General features: G+C 32.7%; 1 protein-coding gene across 2 annotated transcripts; it reads left to right on the forward strand.

Moving 5' to 3' along the window:
- The first annotated feature begins 1,867 nt into the window (after positions 1–1,867).
- LOC129799464 (Y+L amino acid transporter 2) lies at positions 1,868–11,955 on the forward strand. 2 transcript variants are annotated; one of them, XM_055843353.1, is made up of 5 exons: positions 1,868–2,069; positions 2,622–2,846; positions 2,919–3,141; positions 3,214–3,928; positions 10,828–11,955. In XM_055843353.1, exons 2-5 carry the CDS (start codon positions 2,648–2,650, stop codon positions 11,215–11,217), a joined length of 1,527 nt encoding a protein of 508 aa, XP_055699328.1. In that variant the 5' UTR covers positions 1,868–2,069; positions 2,622–2,647; the 3' UTR covers positions 11,218–11,955. The 2 variants fall into 2 exon arrangements, with proteins under 2 accessions (XP_055699328.1, XP_055699329.1); XM_055843354.1 differs by having other exon boundaries at positions 1,885–1,956.
- The last annotated feature ends 6,793 nt before the right edge of the window (positions 11,956–18,748 follow it).

The raw sequence follows: 18,748 nt of genomic DNA on the forward strand, positions 1-18,748 counted from the left end.
TTACCAACTCTACACAGTAAAAAAATTTACAACCACTATCGTTGGTAATTTTTGCACGAGTGCTATGGTTGTGAAGTTTGTGTATTGGAAATGTTGTGTATTGGCAAAGTTGTGTATTGTCAATTTTATAAAATGGCTTCCTGTCTATAATTTTGATTGTAGAGCAATTTTGTTCGGTTTATGTGTATTATCTGTGAAAAGTCTCTGTATTAAAAAAAAAAGAACAGAAAAAGAAAAAAACATGAAGAGAGGGTCTGAGACTTGAACCCATAGCCTTTGCATTGATGGTCTCGCGTTTTCCGGCCGCACCACGAAGTTGCTTACTTCTCTTAAGCAAATGGCCAAGAGTTGCATCGTCAATTTTTCTAATTTAAGGTAAAGTACCCTCTAGTCGGCCGGTCTCTCAACTCGGCCAGTTGAATTATTTAACCAATTTTTTAACGTTTTATAGTCAATTTCTATGAAATTTTCACTGATTTACGTTATATATAAGATAAGATAAGATTTTGCCAGGGGTCAGTTCTCCATTTCGGATATTCCGATGCATCCAGGCCACCAATTGGGCCCCTTATGCTTACCCACTCCTATTCTATCTTATCCCCCGATACGGGTAGCCGCTCTATATCACAGCTCTGTGAGCAGTCAGTGCCGTTACTATGTCACAGCATCCCTTCTCGGTGTGTGTTTGGGATCAGTGACAGCGAATATTTGTATCGACTGAAGTACCGCTTTCATGTCGAAACTCGTTTTCGTACCAGCCTCTATTGTTTTTAGGCGGTTCACTTTTTTGCCAATATGCACCATTGACATTACTATTCATTCATTCACTGGACGAATTCGAAGCCGATATGGCATGAGAAATCTTTTTCTGCTGCCGCTCAGCCACGAACCCACGACCTCGCAGTCACAGAGCCACTGCTCTATCCACTGACCCACTCGAGGCGCTCTATATATAATATAATACACCTTATAATGTTAAATCGGTAAGACCATATTATAACAAATCTAAGTAAATTGAATAAATAGTCGCACTGGCCGAGTTGAGAAACCGGCCGACTACAGGGTACTTTACCTTACATGATGCTTCCTCTGTTTTCTGTTATTACATAATTATTCCTCATTTTTTACGGCTGAGGCATATTTTAAGAATTTAATGAATGATCCTAGAAGACATTATAAGATACGAAAATAAAGTTGCATCGCTCTGTTAATTTTACTAGCATTATGTTAGTATCGTACTACAGTAGACTCTCGCTAATTCGGCTCTTTTAAGATCGGGCTACTTTTTAATTCGGGCAGCAGTTACATTTAAAAGAAAAGTTTGTTGTCATTTTTCAAGTTTGATTATGATTATCAAATGAATCATATGCTCAGATTTTGCATTTTTTGTCTTAGTTTTGATGTGATTTTGCATTATTGAGGGATTTTCATGCAATTTACGTTATATATGAGTGTGTAAACTCAATATCTATATGCACATGAATAAAAAAATCTTTGCATTTCAAAAAGTTTATCGCCCGAACTTCTGTCTAATTCGGCTGACATTTCGGTCCTATATGCCCAAATTTGAGAGAGTCTACAATACACAACTTTTCCCATACACAACTTTATTTCTCATTCTCACACAATTTTTTACTGTGTATTGTTACAAACTCTTTTATAATGTTCCTTTCTTGTAATATTAAATAATTTGGCTGAGAGAAATCTATGTTTTCTGTTTTTTTTTTTTTTTTTTAGAATTCATAAATATTTTGATTATTAATAGTTTAATTTAAATTATAAATGAAAATTTATCAGACGGCATTGTTTACATAAGCTGTGATCTGTGATATTAATCATGATGAAGAAAATGCTTCAAAGATGCCAAGGAAGTGAGGTTATGTTCAGAATATTTATCTTGCAAAAAAAAACGCGAAAATTTGCACGAGAGTTGCAGTGTGGCTTCAAGAATCAAATGTAAATTGCCTATTTTCATCTCGTTCCGCACCACTTGAATGTACTAATGTGATCAAATTAGCAAAAAAGTGATTAATTTGTGTTTGTTAAGGGTGTTGATTGTAAATCAAGAGGTAAGACTAATACCATGTGGACTAAAAAAATTACATAAAACGTGTTGTAAAATGCTAATTTATTTTGTAATAATTATTCCACCAAATTTACCAAATATTATATTTACAATTATATTTTAATTGGGAAATCCCCCCTCCTATTCCGCGTATGATTCATGCTATTTTTGTGCCGAATTTGCGACATAAATTAGGAAAATGCTAAGTAGCATAAATGTGTTAATTGGATCTTTACTCAAATTATTCTACCGCGAATTGATAAAGAAAATCCGTATGTGAGTTTACAGATTTTATTTTGTACACACCGTTTTATTTCCAACTGGTTTTTGAGATTATTCATCTTCTCTAGCAAACCCTTTCAATAATCCTTTATTTTTCTGTCGCAATTTGAGATGATGCAATTCTCAGCATCGGTTTAGTGTCCCTTCTGTTGTGCAGAGTGTTTGGGAGGCAAAAAATTGTGTATTAATTAAATATATTTATTTAATTGAATCCAATTGTGGCTTTCCAATTAAAGGCGCGTCTTTACTAAGCTATCTTTATTAAATCTCGCAGTTTGGTTACTCAGTCATTCAGTCGCAATGCTGCCGAGCAAGGGAACTGGTGCTCAAAATTTGAATTCACCGACGGAGATGGGTTTAGTAGGCAACAGTTCCACTCCTCAGAGTCCGGACGACATTCGACCATACGATGGTGGAGGACAGGAAAAGGTACAGATGAAGAAGCAACTGGGTCTCCTCGAAGGATGCGCCATTATCCTGGGTATCATAATAGGATCAGGTATATGAAGTGCCTTCATCTTGGTAAATTTTGGAGAAAAGTGTTGCGAGGAATTATTTTTTTTTCTTCCAGGTGTCTTTGTATCACCTAAGGGTGTAATTCAGGAGGTAAATGCCGTGGGTACATCCCTGTTGATCTGGGTGGTATGTGGACTTCTCTCAATGATTGGTGCTCTGTGTTATGCTGAACTGGGAACACTAATTCCAAAGTCGGGAGGTGACTATGCGTATATCCTTGAAGCATTTGGCCCACTTCCCGCTTTCCTCTACCTCTGGGATGCTACTTTTATATTTGTGTAAGTTGCGCTAATGCCATTTCAATACAAATTTTATTTCCATGATTCATGGAATCTCTTTTCAATTAACAGACCTACGACAAATGCCATCATGAGCATGACTTTTGCCAGCTACGTCCTCCAACCATTTTTCAACAGTGATTGCCAACCTCCCGGATTGTCTATCCAATTGCTGGCTGCTGTGACAATCTGCTTGCTCACTTTTATAAATTGCTACGATATTAAGTCTACCACGAAGCTCCAGAATGTTATTATGTTCGCAAAAATTGGAGCTCTCGTCATCATTGTGATTGTTGGGCTGGTGTGGATGTGCATGGGAAATGTGGAAAATTTTGAAAATCCATTTGATGACACAGAAACAGATCCAGGAAAACTCTCCGTGGCCTTCTACTCAGGAATCTTTTCATATGCCGGCTGGAACTATCTCAATTTCATGACTGAAGAACTCCGTGATCCTTACAAAAATCTCCCCAGGGCCATTTTTATCTCCCTTCCTCTCGTCACGGTCATCTACGTCCTGGCTAATATGGCCTATTTAGCTGTACTGACACCAGAGGAATTGATCGCCTCAAATGCAATCGCTGTGACTTTTGGAAATAAGATCATGGGGTACATGGCCTGGATTATTCCCCTAATGGTAGCTATATCTTCATTTGGTGGTCTCAGTGTTCACATTATGACATCATCGAGGATGTGCTTTGTTGGAGCCCGAAATGGTCATATGCCGGCTATTTTATCTCATATCAACGTGAACAAGTTTTCACCGACACCGTCTCTTGTTTTTCTGGTAAGTTTAGTTTTTAAACATATCTCTATTGCGATTGTGCATTTTTTTTTTCAGTTTTCCAATTTCATAAATCCCTTTAGGGAAGTAGCACCATTTAACCGTTTAACTCTTTCCGGACCGCAGCATATGCTGCAAGCCAATTTCACAATTTTTAATCAAAAATATCTAAGCTCAGGAATTATTTGAGGTCCTCCAAAAAATATCTTACATTTGGACATCCTTATAGTTTGTAATCATCCACAAGAATCGTTTTTTTATCAGTTCTGAATAATTAAAAAACATTGTTTTTCATAGAATATGCATATGCTTCTTTGGGTACTACAGTCCCACCCAAAAGAGACGAAAGAGTTAAGGACGATTGGAACACCGGTATCCCATAAAGAAAATAATTTTTCCCGACTACCTGAAATTATTTTTTTCTTATGTTTGTACATAATTGCAAAGTAGAAGGTTGAATGAATCTAGGATATTTTTTGCAAGTCTCCAACTATTTGCTGTATAGTAAATATTTAACCTTAAAAATGACGAATTTTTAAATTCTCATATTGAAAAATGATTTTAATTATGTTTTATACTTCCAATTTTTTTCAAGCCAAATCGTTTTAGAAAAAGAAACTAGAATACTCATACATAATATTTTTCATTAAACTGAAAACTATTATTCATTGGTATTGTCAGAAAAATTACTTAAATTTTTGGGCTATTTTTGTCCCTATCGCTCGTATAATAGGTAAAAAATGCATTGAATCAGATTTTTTTGGATTCTCCAAAATCAGATGTAAGACGTTTCATTGATTTTGTTTATCGGTTAAAGTTTTATTGTTGATTTTCGGTTCGTAAAAAATGTCTCGTCGTTAAGTGGTTAATGCCATGTCCCATTTGTTGTCGCATTAACTAAATAAATGTTTTAATTACACTAAATATTAATTCTACTTCAATTTTGCAATTAACAAATTCAGATTATATTGAAAGATCGTAATTAATTTAAGGGAGGAGCCTGATTTAGAGAGCCAAAAAGTATGTTTTCACGATTTTTTTCAAGGTTAAATTTGTTTTATTTGTTTAAAGATGTTTTACAGGCTTTTGATAAACATTTTTTGATAAATATTTTGATATTTGATATATTTGATAAATATAAAAATATTATTATATAATAATATCTACAAAAAAAATTGTAAGTCATTTCGAGGTTATTAAGTCATTATATTAAGTCATTATCATTATATTATTATTAAGTCAAGTTTTATTAAGTCATTATACAGAGAGAGAGAGAGAAACGTACGCAAAGGAGCACTGAATAGCTTTGAGACCCGTTTTTTTCTGCTTCTATTTTTTTACGATTATGTTGTGTTTATAAGTAGCACAATTTATTTTATAACAAAAAAAAAACTTAGACACCAATTAAAATGAATAATAACTTATTCTCTTTATAATTAAATTTTCTTTTAGATGAAAACAAATCGTAGGGGAGACTGAGGCAAAAAGTCACAAATCGAAAAATTCAAAATTCAATATCTTCCAAGGTAAGAAAGATAGCGGCTCAATTTTTTTCTATAGATAGCCTCTATAGACCATCCTCAATGTCGTAAATTTCTTAGAATTCGAAAAATCAATTTAGAAAATAAAAAAATATCGAAATTTTTAGCCCTATTTTTGAAATATTTTCCTTGAAGAAGATAACAATTATTACCTACTTATTTTCCAAAATTCATGCACTGGTGAATATTTTCTAAATAATTTGGATTTTTTGAATACGAATCCGCTATCTATTTTAGAATTTCACAAAAGTTCTTTTCAAGCGAAAAGGTTTGCATTGGTTAAACGATTTGCAGTCTTTTGTGTGTTTTTTTTTCTAAAATAGCTTGAAAAGCGCTTTTCTCGTTTTCTCACTTTTCTCGAAGAGAAAACGATGTTTTACAAAGGTGTAGATGAATAAATTTTCTATGAAAATATGTCTTCTAGGTATTTTTTCAAATTTACGGAAGCCCGTAATGAAGCGAATCAAAATATGATAATACCCCATGTCTGGTACTATTTGCCCCAGCATTTTTGAGAATGATCACAAAATTACCTTTTAGAAAACGGTTCGATAAATATATTTTCTTACAAAATAGAAGAAAATGACTTTCACAGAGTTATAGAGTGTGTAAATTTCCTATAAAACTGCGCTAATTAGAAATTTTTGAAGCCCTCGAGTAGCTTGTAGAAAAATAAAATAACCGTTTTGTGACTTTTTGCCCCAGTCTCCCCTAGATTCAAGTTTTTGTAGAACTTATGAAGTTCAAAAAATACCTTCACGGTATTTGTTTTCTGAAATTTCTTTCTGGCTTATAAAATTAAATTGTTTTTGATATCGACTTTAGATTTTCAATGACTCTCACATAAGCCGACTATCATTAGAAATGTTTTTCTTTTTCGTTTTTACCCATTTCTACTGTTATTTAAAAGCTTATTTGATATTTTTCTTTTAATTTTTGCAAACTAATTTAATAAATGGATCATAGAATTATTGGAAAAAAGGATTTATGGTTATAAATAATTTTCCTTTTAGTCAATGTTTTTGAATTTTTAATCCGCCGACATATTGCCTCTGTATTACTGTGAGAAATGTTTGACAAAATGGAGCACTTTGATACGATATGCTTCTAAATAGTCCAGTTTGAAAACAATACCCTCAATTTTCTGTGAGATAAAATAGTGTGAGAAATTTTTTCAATAAAATATTTAATGTCAAAATGAATGATTTCCTATTTAGAATTGACACTGCACTACAAGATGCTTTTTACTGACCTAAAATCAACAATAAAAATCTAGCCGATAAACAAAATCAATTAAACATCTTACGTCTAATCTTGGAAAACTCAACAAAGTCTGATTCGGTATATTAGCTGATTTTTCTGAAATTATCAATGAATGAAAATTTTCATTCTTGTGAAAAAGACTGTGCATAGTTATTGTACTTTCCAATGCCAAGAGGTTTTTGCTTAAACAATTGAAAAATTCATTAAATGGCTGGGGATTTGCAAAAAATATTTTGGATTTCTCCAATCTTCTAAGTTTACGATAAAGTACTAGAAAAAACTTACTTTAAGTTAGCTATCGAAACATTTGTTTCTTCTACGGGTCACCGGTGACCCAATAAGCCCAATAGTCTCTAAAGGGTTAAGCTTCGTTATTGATAAGTTTGATACGTTGTTGCTGAGATAATAAAAAAAAAAATTGGTACTTTAGAATTTAATACGAATACGACCAGGTTTTGAAACCCAATTAAACGATTTAACTCTTAAAGATTATATCTTAATATCAGAATTGAGAGGAATTTCGCACAATAAATGTGTAGATGTGGATTGGACACTTAATTAATCTTTCTCTACATTCTTATTTGCAGTAGTTATTAATTAAGACTATTAAGACCAATTTACTCTAAGTACGAATTTGATAAGCTTTCTAATTAATCCACGTTTGTCAAAATCAGTTTTAACTGTAAGTTAAAGATAAAAAACACTTATAAAAAAGGTTTTGAAATTCGATAGTATATCATAGAGAAAAGGTCTAGGAGGATATTACGTATCCCCTATTTCTATTTTTTAAGTGAAATTCATAACAGTCTCAGTTATTATAATCATCACAAAATCACATGTTCTCCGATCGCACTCAAACTTTGCCAAAATGCGTTTGGCCACATTCCACCATTTTGAAAACCCCCGTTTTTGTTTTTTTTCAATAATTCAGGCCCTATGGCATAGATTGGGCTAATACAGTGGGACCTCGATAAAGTCAACTAATTATTTCCAGGCCTGTTGACTCTATTGGATTCGTTGACACTATTGGAGTACGAAAAAAATCAATTAAAATGTCAAATTTTGATACAAAAGGATATTATTTTATGTTTGTACTAGATCATTGATAAATTCAACACAATAGTAGAATATATTATTTAATAACCCATAAATTCTATACCGTCTGACCGAAAAACTCGTATGTTTGAGTAAAAATTGGAGATTAAGGAACTATTTTACGAAATGTTTTTATTCATAAGAAATTGTTTTTTTTTTTAAATTTTCTTTTTTCACTTTTTTTTTAGAAGAGCCCCAGTAGATATTTAAGTATTGAAAATTCTGATGCAATTAATGTTGTTAACTAGAATGTTTTTTTAAAACTTTTATTGAATAAATGAAGAGATTGATAGTTCTTTTGATTATGCCATAACTATGGCTCTAAGCTTCACAAAAAGAGCACTAAAACCATTTTTTTCTCATTTTATTCGTGTTCTGTAATATGGGTGCAAAATGGTTAGATATTGGCTTGGAGTCTTCACATGACCCCTAATAAGTCAACCTGAGGGACCCTCATTTCCACCCTACTCCTCCCCTTTACCACCAAAATGGTTTTTTGTGATTACAGGAAAACACACCATACGGCTTTTCTTGGAAGATGAAGGGGAGTGGGGTGGAAATGAGGGTTGTATTAATAATCTTTAAGTTGACTTATTGGGGGGTCATGCAAATACTCCAAGTCAATAACTTTAACCATTAAGCACTTAAATCTTAAATGTACAAAAGAAGGAAGTTTTAACCGTTTTTTGCTGACAAATTTTAATTCTCTGTTGCTTTTTTTATCCAAATTTTATTTTGAGACACACCAATCTTTTATATGAAAAATGTAAACTTAATATAAATTTACACGTTTTCCTTAGAAGGGTAATTTTTATGATAGTTTATTATTTACATTTTTTGAAAAGGTAATTCTTTAAAAAAATTGAATAAATTTAGAAAATGTTTCTTCACTATGTTATACTCAAAAAATCTAGAATCCTGTACGTTTTTCTTTTTGTAATTCGAGTTCATACTTTTTTTGTTTGTGCCACAATATTATTCACTTCCAAATTAATGATGGCTCAAAATTCCTTACTTTGCCATGATGAGCTTAAACAAAAATTCTTAAGACAAAAGAATTTTCAATCGGTCAAAATGCTTAAAATGACGAAAAAAATATGTTTTTGAAAAATGATTACACGGTTAATTTACGAATTTTGTCATAATATTACCATGCACTTATATAGGGTGGAGTAAGTACTTTTGGCCACTTTAAAGTTTCATGTGCTTGTAATTTTTATAATCTTTATTTGAATAAAATGAAATTAACACGGCTAGTGATGTGTAAGGTCCTAATTCATATCTGTTATTTATTTATTTATTTATTTTTACCAGTTGATAGGAATTTTTTTTTATTGATCGACGATTTGGTATTTTTGAATACATAGATGAATGTATTTCGGATCTTTGAGCATTTGATTTTGGTCAAAATAGGCCTCAAGGCCTAAGATGTTGGAGATTGTGTGACCCCCCTTAGGTAAGGGGGGACACAAAAAAAATAAAATGAAATTTTGTACAAAGATACCTTAAAGCCGTTTCTTCCTAATAATCCTACAGAATTCCCAAATTTTTTTTTGGATATCTTAATGAAAAATGCATTTTATGCAACTATGCATGTTTCAGTACTTTTGGCCATTGCGTGTAAGCACCTTTGGCCACTTGTTTTCAATAGAATTTTAATAAAATAACAGAAGAAATAGCTTTCGAAAACTTTCACAAATACACAGCACAAGTCCTATTCTTATTTAACACCAATTTTATGTGATTATTAGAGTATTTTAAACGACTTTTTGCACATTTTCTATTTGATGTAAAAATCAGTCAAAACTCATGATTGTTTTTACTGAAATCCGCGAGGTGCTCCACGTGTAAAATGTATGGGAAAATGAATGGCTAAAAGTACTTACACAGCCGAAGAAAGTAAGCTCTTTTAGCCACATCCAATTTTCATTTAATCTGTAAAAAAATCTTATTAAGGATGATATCACAATAAAATTTTGTTAATTAAGAAATGGACTTTCATTGAATAACATCAAATATTTTCATCAAAAATATGAAATAATGCAAAACAATTTCTCTTAACATTAACAAGTTTCTTAAGAATCCCATGTGTTTTTAGTGATTGTTTACCTTGTCGAGAATTTCTTTCAATAACTTAGAATTAATCAAGTCGATACAAAATCAAATATGGTTTTTTGATTTGTTAGATTAGAGGTCACGAAATAAGACCCATTTTCCTGTTCGACATAAACTCATAATTATTGCCTTGCAATATGATTTTACTTTAGGTGGCCAAAAGTGCTTACATGGCCAAAAGAGCTGACTCTACCCTAAATGTTTTTTGTGTTAAAAACGTTACATAGATACACAAAAACATTAGTTTACATTTCGAAAAAATCATATAATATTATTAGTTCAATTAAAAAAGAAAAGTTGATTCTATCGGAGTCAATTTAGGTCAAAGTTGACTCTATCGGAGTCCGTTGAGTAAAAAAATAGCTGTTGACTCTATTGGAGATTGACTCTATCGAGGTCCCGCTGTATTTCTGTCTGTTAAAGCTGAATCACACACTACACACTAGAGAAATTTATGTCCATATCGAAGAGTTTTTCCTATACATGTATAGAGAATTTGCTTCAATATGGACATAAATTTCTTTACCGTGTAAAGGCCATTAGGGCTCTCGATAAAAAAATGTTAGCGTTTCTCGGCCCCACGTGACCCAAGCTAGAAGGGATCATTTTTTTTTTTTCATAAAATAGCTAACTCCTCTACTAATTGTCCGAATTTGATCAATGGCGGCATTTTGGAAAGCTTTCGCGAATCGACACATATCCTTAATTGCATATATATATATATATATATATATATATATATATATATATATATATATATATATAAATGATTCCCCTAAAGAATTGAAATTTGCATTTTATATGGTAATTAAAACACGATTAATATGAATTCATAATGAGTTTCACTCAATTATTCTACTGAATTTTAATGCAAAACTTTCTTTTCAGTGTATCCTGTCCTTAATAATGCTCTCCATCAGCGATGTTTATGTCTTGATAACGTACTGCAGTATTGTGGAGTCCTCTTTTATTATGCTATCGGTTGGTGCTGTTCTCTACTTTCGCTACAAATATCCGAAAAAAGAGCGACCAATCAAAGTTTCACTTTGGATACCAATCGTATTCTGCCTCATATGCGCCTTTCTCATCGTTGTACCGTGTTATGTGGCACCGTATGAAGTGGTTATGGGAATTTTAATCACCATCACAGGAATTCCATTCTACTATGTGGGCGTTGTATGGGAAAATAAGCCACAGTGGCTTATGAAGACCATTGTAGCTGGTACACATATTTGTCAGAAGCTTTTTATGTCATCAATTGAAGAGAAAGAGGACTAAGGGTTATTAATATCACACGAAATCAAGATAACTTTTAGTTTTATAACTGAGAAGTAGACCTTCGTAAAAATCTCTAGCAGTGTGTGACTGATAAGTAGAATCTCATTTCTTACCCTTTTTTTTTACATAAAATAAAGGATTGTTTTTTTTTGCTCTTTAAAATGTTTAATTTGTACTTAAAAGCCTCAGAGGTATCCTTTTTATTTTATTAATTGTTCGAAAAAAAAGTAGTATAATATAATTGCTTTATTTATAGAAGTATCGTATTTACGTATGCATATGCAAAGTCGTTTTTTTATATAAAATAATTTGAAAAAAAAAGAATTCTCATTTACTCTTTTTTTCTTAATTGTATTTTATTAGTAGATTTAAGTTTATTTTTATTCCATAATTTTGTTGAATATTTTCATGACAAACAATGTGTCTGGAAAGCCCAGTGTAACAAAACGAAATCAGATAATTCTTGCACAATGACAAATTCAATTCTATTATCCATCCCTATAAATTGTGCATGCTTTAAATATATCTATATGTAAAATTTATATTGAGACTCTTTTCGAAAGTTTTAAGAAAAATTGCTGTAGTTGGTAGTTTGTCAATTTTGAAAAATGGCGTGTACGTATCAGTGGAAAATATTGAAAATTAATAGAGATGATGGCAAAAGGGACGAATAAAAGCTACATATTGATTTATACAATTGATTTGAATTTCAGAATATATACGAAATAGAATGCTGAATTCCTCTTTTCTCTTTTAAAACCATTATCAAATACGAAATCCCACCCGACAACACAGCGTGTTTATTTAATTTTATGACATACGATTTTCTCACAATTTTTGTGTAACATTTCAGAGCTCTGTGTAAAGTGAAATGAAATAAAAAGTGTAGTAAATATAAAATATAGTACACATTATGTATCACGTTCTTTTTTATATACTAAGTTTCTATTTAAATATGGACATTTGCAACTTTTCCAGAGCCAATTTCATTAGCTGCAAGCTAAATGGCAGGAACAATGGGCAAAATGTAATTAAAGTTGTGTGATTAAATTATTCAAAAAAAAATCTTCAGCAAAATTCACCAATTTCATTCGTTTTATTTAACAGAAAAGACTTTCGAAGTGCAACAAATCGTTGGCAAAAATTGTCACTTCCAATATATATATTTTTTAAATTTTGGTTAAATTAGTAGAGCATGAAAACATAGGGTATAAATTGTCCATCTATACGTTCAGTAGATAAGAGAAAAATATCATGTTTTTGGTCCATCAAAATTATTATTTATCATAAATTTGGAAATATAGAAATATACACTTTTTACTCCACATCACGAAACAAAAAGAATTGTTCCTTCGTCAAGTCCTCAGTAGAGAGAGTAACTAAACGATTGGAGATAGCGATTTGAGATTTTCGATGAACCCACCATGATTCATCCTTCGCATTTGTAGTACGCCCCTTCTTCAAATTCTTCTGGAAAACTTTTGTGATTTTTTTACTGCTCGAACTCCACGGAGAGAGCAGTAAATTACAATCCCTCGATTTCCCCCCCCCCCCCCCAAATTTCCACCTTCCACCCCCCGGAGATCAATTTTATCAACAAATCTTCACGTTTCAGACGATTTCTGAGAAATGTCGTCACGCTGTCTGTCCGTCCGACTGTCGCCAGCTCTAGAGGCCAAACGGTAAGAGATAGTGACTTGGGATCTTCGGAAGACCCCCCATAAGTCGACCCAAGGATCGTTAACATGCCCCTCATTTTCCCCCCGCCACTCCTCTTCCCCTTCAAAACCATGTTTTTTTGGGATTGCTCGAAAACGCGTCGTGCTATTTTTTTTTCATTTTTGGATATGTTTTATAGATTACCTTGACGGACATTTCATCCTTAGACGAAAATACCGTTGAATCATTCCTAATAACGGTTTTTCAAGGTCAAAGGTTAAAAAGACACTATAGTGTGCATTTATCAAGCAAATGGGGTCATGTTTGGGGTCGTTGAAAAGGTCTTGGAATTTTCGACAAGACTAAGCCGGTTCCAATCGGATTTGAATCGGTGATGAACCGGTTCATAACCGATCTGAATATCAATCCTATTACTTTTAAAACTTTGGGGGATCTTTTGAGGGATTTATGAATCGATTCAAATCGATTGAGAACTGGTAAACGGTAAATGATGCGAAAGTACTTTTGCAGTATAGCATCTAAGTCACGAGTTCGAGCATTGCCCACATTGCCAGTATTGAGCAAGCCTGGGACGCTTTGCCACCCCTTTTTTTATTTTTGGATAGATACGTAAATGTTACAAAGGTTGTCTAAGCAAACACGTTATTCCTTCTTATTGTAAAATAAGCCTAATCAAACTTATGAACATGTACTAGAATAACAACTTTATTAATCTACTAGATATATAATATGAAAAACTTATCGAATATAGTACCTACGTGCCGCGAGTTTGAGCATGATGAGAATCTGGGACAGTTTTCCACTCCTCTTTATTTTCCAAGTGATAAATTTTCTATAAGGTATGGTGAGGTGAGGAGGTAGTTCAAGTGTAAATTGCAACCGTTTTACATAAAGAACAAGAATATTAAAAGAACATTAAATCGCTTAGGAACTATAGTCTCTTTTAGCATAATATACAGAAACCATTTAATCCAAAGAGCGGAACTCGTCTTGTACTTCTGTATACTATATTTAATATATTAAAAAAAAGCATAAGGCAAATAAATAATTTAAGAACACTAGCATTTAGCCCACCTTGTGGATATTTCCATCCAAGAGAAGCACCTTTGCTGGCTTGAAAGCTCTTTTGTTGAATCTTAAGATGGGGCCTCCCCATCCACAGACCTAAAATTAGTGATTAAAGATTGTTTTACAGTGTTTTTTTTTAAAGCACAATATCGGATAAAGAACCTAATGGCGCTGGCACACCTTTTCAATTTAATGAAATTCAATCGATTGAAATTTTACCTCTTACTCTTTCAAACTGAAATCAGATGTAGCTGTCTCTTTTCTTTCAAATGGAAATTGAAATTTCAATTTCAATTTTAAATTTCATTTGAAAGAAAAGAGACAGCTATATTTGATTTCAGTTTGAAAGAGTGAGAGGTAAAATTTCAATCGATTGAATTTCACTCAATTGAAAAGGTGTGCCAGCGCTATAAAAAAAATATTTTTGGAGTGAATTTGAGGAAGGTTTTCATCAACTTCTCTTAAGGGGGTAAGCGAGTTTGACATAGGAAAAAAAATAATTTTGTCCATTTTTTATTTTTGAACTATAAAATTTCGTAAATTCAGATTTTCGTCTATCTGATAGAGTAGACCTTGGCAGATAATTTCACCGGAAAATTTTGAAAATTGAACCGTTGAGAAATGGTATGATCACATCCTTTTTTTATGTTGTCACGTTTTTTTTTCTCAGGTAAAATCAGAAATTTGTTCTGTCTGTAGAACAAATTTCTGATTTTACCGGATTTTACACTACAGAGAGGGTCATTCAGCCACCTCTAAACGACGTCTGATCATATGGTCGTAGAAGAAAAACTTTCTTGTATCATCAAATACATCACCGTGAGAATAGTGCCAAAAAAATTTTTCCTAGTTGAAACGCCCTAATATGTATGTGACTCGTGCTTAAGAGAAGGATTTTTTTTAAAAATATTTTTTCGATTTTTGGCAAAACCTTTTTCAAAAATACGATAATTTTCAGCCACTTTTTAACAAAAAAGGACAGATAATCCTAACCGGCTTATGTAGGTGAGATTCTTAACGTGAGCTAACTCGGAGTGCATGCAAATTCGATTTAGAGCTGAAGTTGGGAGACGCCATTCAGTTATCTTGAATAAAATTCGTGAAATTATACAAATTTTGTATTTAAACCAAAATATCAAGGATTTGGATGAACTGACAGAAAAGTGTTATATGGGTGAAATGTAGACCAGAATGTTCTCTATAATTTTGCCGTAGAACTTGATCTCATCGATTACTCAGAAGCCAAGATAATCGAGGTTTTTTGTTTCTTAACTCGTTTTTTCATCCATCAGAGTGCCCCAAGTAGTCATTTGTTGAACTTCAACTAAATCAAAGAATTGTTGTATTCTGTGGGACTTTCCATTTAAAACCCTATTTTAAGTGTCTTGGTGGAGTAGAGGCAGTCAAATGGCATCTGAGTGATTTCAAAGCGTTATTATGGGAAAAATCAATTTTTTCACACTTAAACGGCAAAATCGGAGTGATAGCGTAGTCTAAGTGGAAAATGATGTATGGACGAAATGTAGAGACAAATGTGTTCTACAATTGTGTCGAAGTAATCATCAAAATCGGTTTAGCGACAGTCGAGATAATTGAGGTTATGTGATATTGAAATTTGTTTTTTGACTGTGGCGCCCCTGGTGTTGGTCCCACGAAGTTCAAATGTTCTAGAAAGTTGTAGTATTTGGTGAGATCTTTCGTTTAAGCCCTCATTCATCAAAATCGGTCACATAGAACCGGAGATATGATTTTTTAAATTTTGTGAACTTTGACCCCTCATATCTCCGGTTCTATTGAAACCACAGCGCACATACGCACCATTTTGGAAACGTCCTAGACTGGACTACAACATACTAAAATTTCATTAACTTGCACAATGCCGTTTTTGAGAAAAGTGACTTTGAATTTCGATGAATTTTGACGCTATCACAGCGCCACCTGTGGTGACTTTTTGAACTTCCATCTGAAAGTGCTCATCGAGACGAAACCAAAAAGGTAAAATTTAGGTCGCTATGTTAATTAGAACCGGAGATAGAGGCCGGTCAATGTTCGAACTTTGACCCCTTAAAGCTCGGGTCAGGGGTTATGGATCGACTTAAGGTTTTTGTTGTTTGATAGGTATAATCAACGGCTACAACATACTAAAATTTCAGCCCGATTGCATAAGGAATTTTTGAGTTATTTAACTTTTAAGATTTAAAAATTTTCTTTTTAATAATAGCGCCCCTAGCGGTGGTTTTATGAACTTGCGATGTTAGAAGAGGAAGTGGCATTTCATGAGGGCTTTCCAAAAAGCCCTCATTTTTTAAATTCTGACAATTAGAACCGGAGTTATGGCCATTTTAAGAAAATTTTTTTGGACCCTTATAGCTCGGGTCAGGGGGGTCGGGGGACCTTAAGTTTGGTATTGATGGAAAGCTCTAAGGCCCAGCTATAACATACTAAAATTTGAGCCCGCTCGATGCCATAGGGCCGGAGCTATTGAGAAAACAAAAAAAGGGGGGTCTTCAAAATGGCGGAAGGAGGGGTGGGGGGTGGGGGGTCAATGCACCATGTTGCAATTTTCATACGATATTTAACCTTTGCCGAAAACCGCAAGTCGATATCTTTTTTAGTTTAGGAGCTATTAAGCTCCAAAGAGCGGCCGGACGGCTGGCCGGCCGGCCGGCCGGGAACGTAACTTAGCCCCCCATATATTCGTGATCAGGAAGTGGCGAAACACATTTTGGCCAAGTTTGAGCGCGATCGGAGGACATGAAATTTTGTTAGGATTATAGTAGGTGAGATTGTTAAGAATCTCACCTAATACTATAAAATCCGTTAAAATCAATATTTCTAAAACCCTCTAAGCAAGAGCCCAAGTATATCTAGAAGAAGTGTACAAATTTTCAGAAAATCGGTTCAGGCGTTTTCGAAATATCTTGACAACCGATTTTGAAAATGGTGTTTTGAGAAAAACGCGTTTAAAGTTTTACAACAATTGTGCGCGCGCGGGCGGAATGCATAACTAAAACTGCTCTACTTCCGTGAGTTGTACTCCGATTGACTTGAGATTTTCAGAAAATGTTCTTCATTTATTATCAAATTTAATAAGCAAATAAAAAAAATCGATTTTTTGAAGCCCAGACCCGCTTACCCCCTTTTGTTTTTTTTTGTTGTCTTTCAGAAGAGGTTTTAGAAAATGTCTCAAACATTCCACGATCAAACTGTTAAATGCATTTATTATAATGATTTTTAGTTTTCATGCCACGATGACCCACGGTCATTTACGAATTCGATTTTGAGACAAAACCATCAGGACATAACCAGGCTAAACAGAAATCATCGTTTTACAATCCAATTTCAGCGGAAAAGTTCTTTTTTCCCACTGAATAGCAACACTGTTAGAGGCAAAAAGTTTTTTTTAACCTATTATAAGAGAAGACTTTCGACCCTTGGAGTTTGGATTTTTTAGTTTATAAGAGCTATCGCCTTCAAGAATTTAATTTTCCTCCATTTTTACTCGTTAAACTTTTCCCATGATTACGAGTTAATAATTATAGATAAAAAAATTAAATGAATAAGAGATATTAACCTAAAATTAGCTAAAAATAAATATCCTAGTGATAAATTTTTTGGGTGAAATTACACTTATTTTCAGCCTAAACGACAAAATTATATCACAATTCTAAGAATAAAAAATTAAAATGTCGATTTTTTAATATTGGTATGAAAGAACATTAAGTTCTAAGGTATAATTTTTTCGATATTTCTTTTTTTTGTCGAGTTCCTTTAAGAATTATGGAGTAGAACTCCACCATTGTATTTATTAATGTATTATTATCAAAATAGTTCGTAATTTCTTAATTTTCCATTGCATTAATAAATTAAGAAATTACGAACTATTTTGATATTTTATTTACCAAAATGGATCATTTACTTCCCAAAATTGGATTTTTACTTACCAAATTTACTAATTTACTTACCAAGTAACTCATTACAAATTTGGTTCTCCTCTTAATAAAATCCTGACTATACCCATGACTATATCCCATTTAATGTCACCACTAATAAATTTGTGACTGTTTCTCAATTAGTTATTAGAGAATTGCATAATCAATGTATTTATAACCGAATTTATAACATAAATCGTACATTATGACTTATCATAATTACTAAAGGAAATCACCAATTATATAACTTACTCATTTCAAAATTTAAAATTTTCATAATACTCAGAAAAGTAAAAACGTGATAATCATTCTATTTTAAATAATTTTAAATAAAATTGATGGACTATATTTGAAATTTGAAATCACTCTAAAATCTCTGAAAAGTAAAATTGATTTTAATGAATCTGTTTTCAATATTTTAATATTTTTTCCTAACTTATTGAATTTTTTCAATTAATATTCTGAATTGTTCTAAATTCAAGACTATTATAAGAGTAATAAGAACCTGTCTGAAGCTGTCCCTCATATCAAGTTTCATATACTTTCAGTGAGTTCAAAAATTTCAGAACCACTTTAAAATGCATTTGGTACTACGTTCTTAATAATGCAGGAAATTTGTAAGCATTTTGATTAATGGCCTCTACACATTGGGAGCAATTTTTGTCAAAAATTGCTTTTTTGAAGGAAATTCCCTGCAAAAACGCAATTCTGTCAAAAACGCAATTTTTGACGAAAATTGCTCCCAATGTGTAGACGCCTTAAAATGGTAAGTAAAAATGAAAAATGACAAGTAAAAAATCAAAATGGGTAAGTAGAGGTATATTAAATATGGGCAAAAGAAAAATTAAGAA

This window comes from Phlebotomus papatasi, chromosome 1 (assembly GCF_024763615.1).
Source record: "Phlebotomus papatasi isolate M1 chromosome 1, Ppap_2.1, whole genome shotgun sequence".
Taxonomy (NCBI): domain Eukaryota; kingdom Metazoa; phylum Arthropoda; class Insecta; order Diptera; family Psychodidae; genus Phlebotomus; species Phlebotomus papatasi.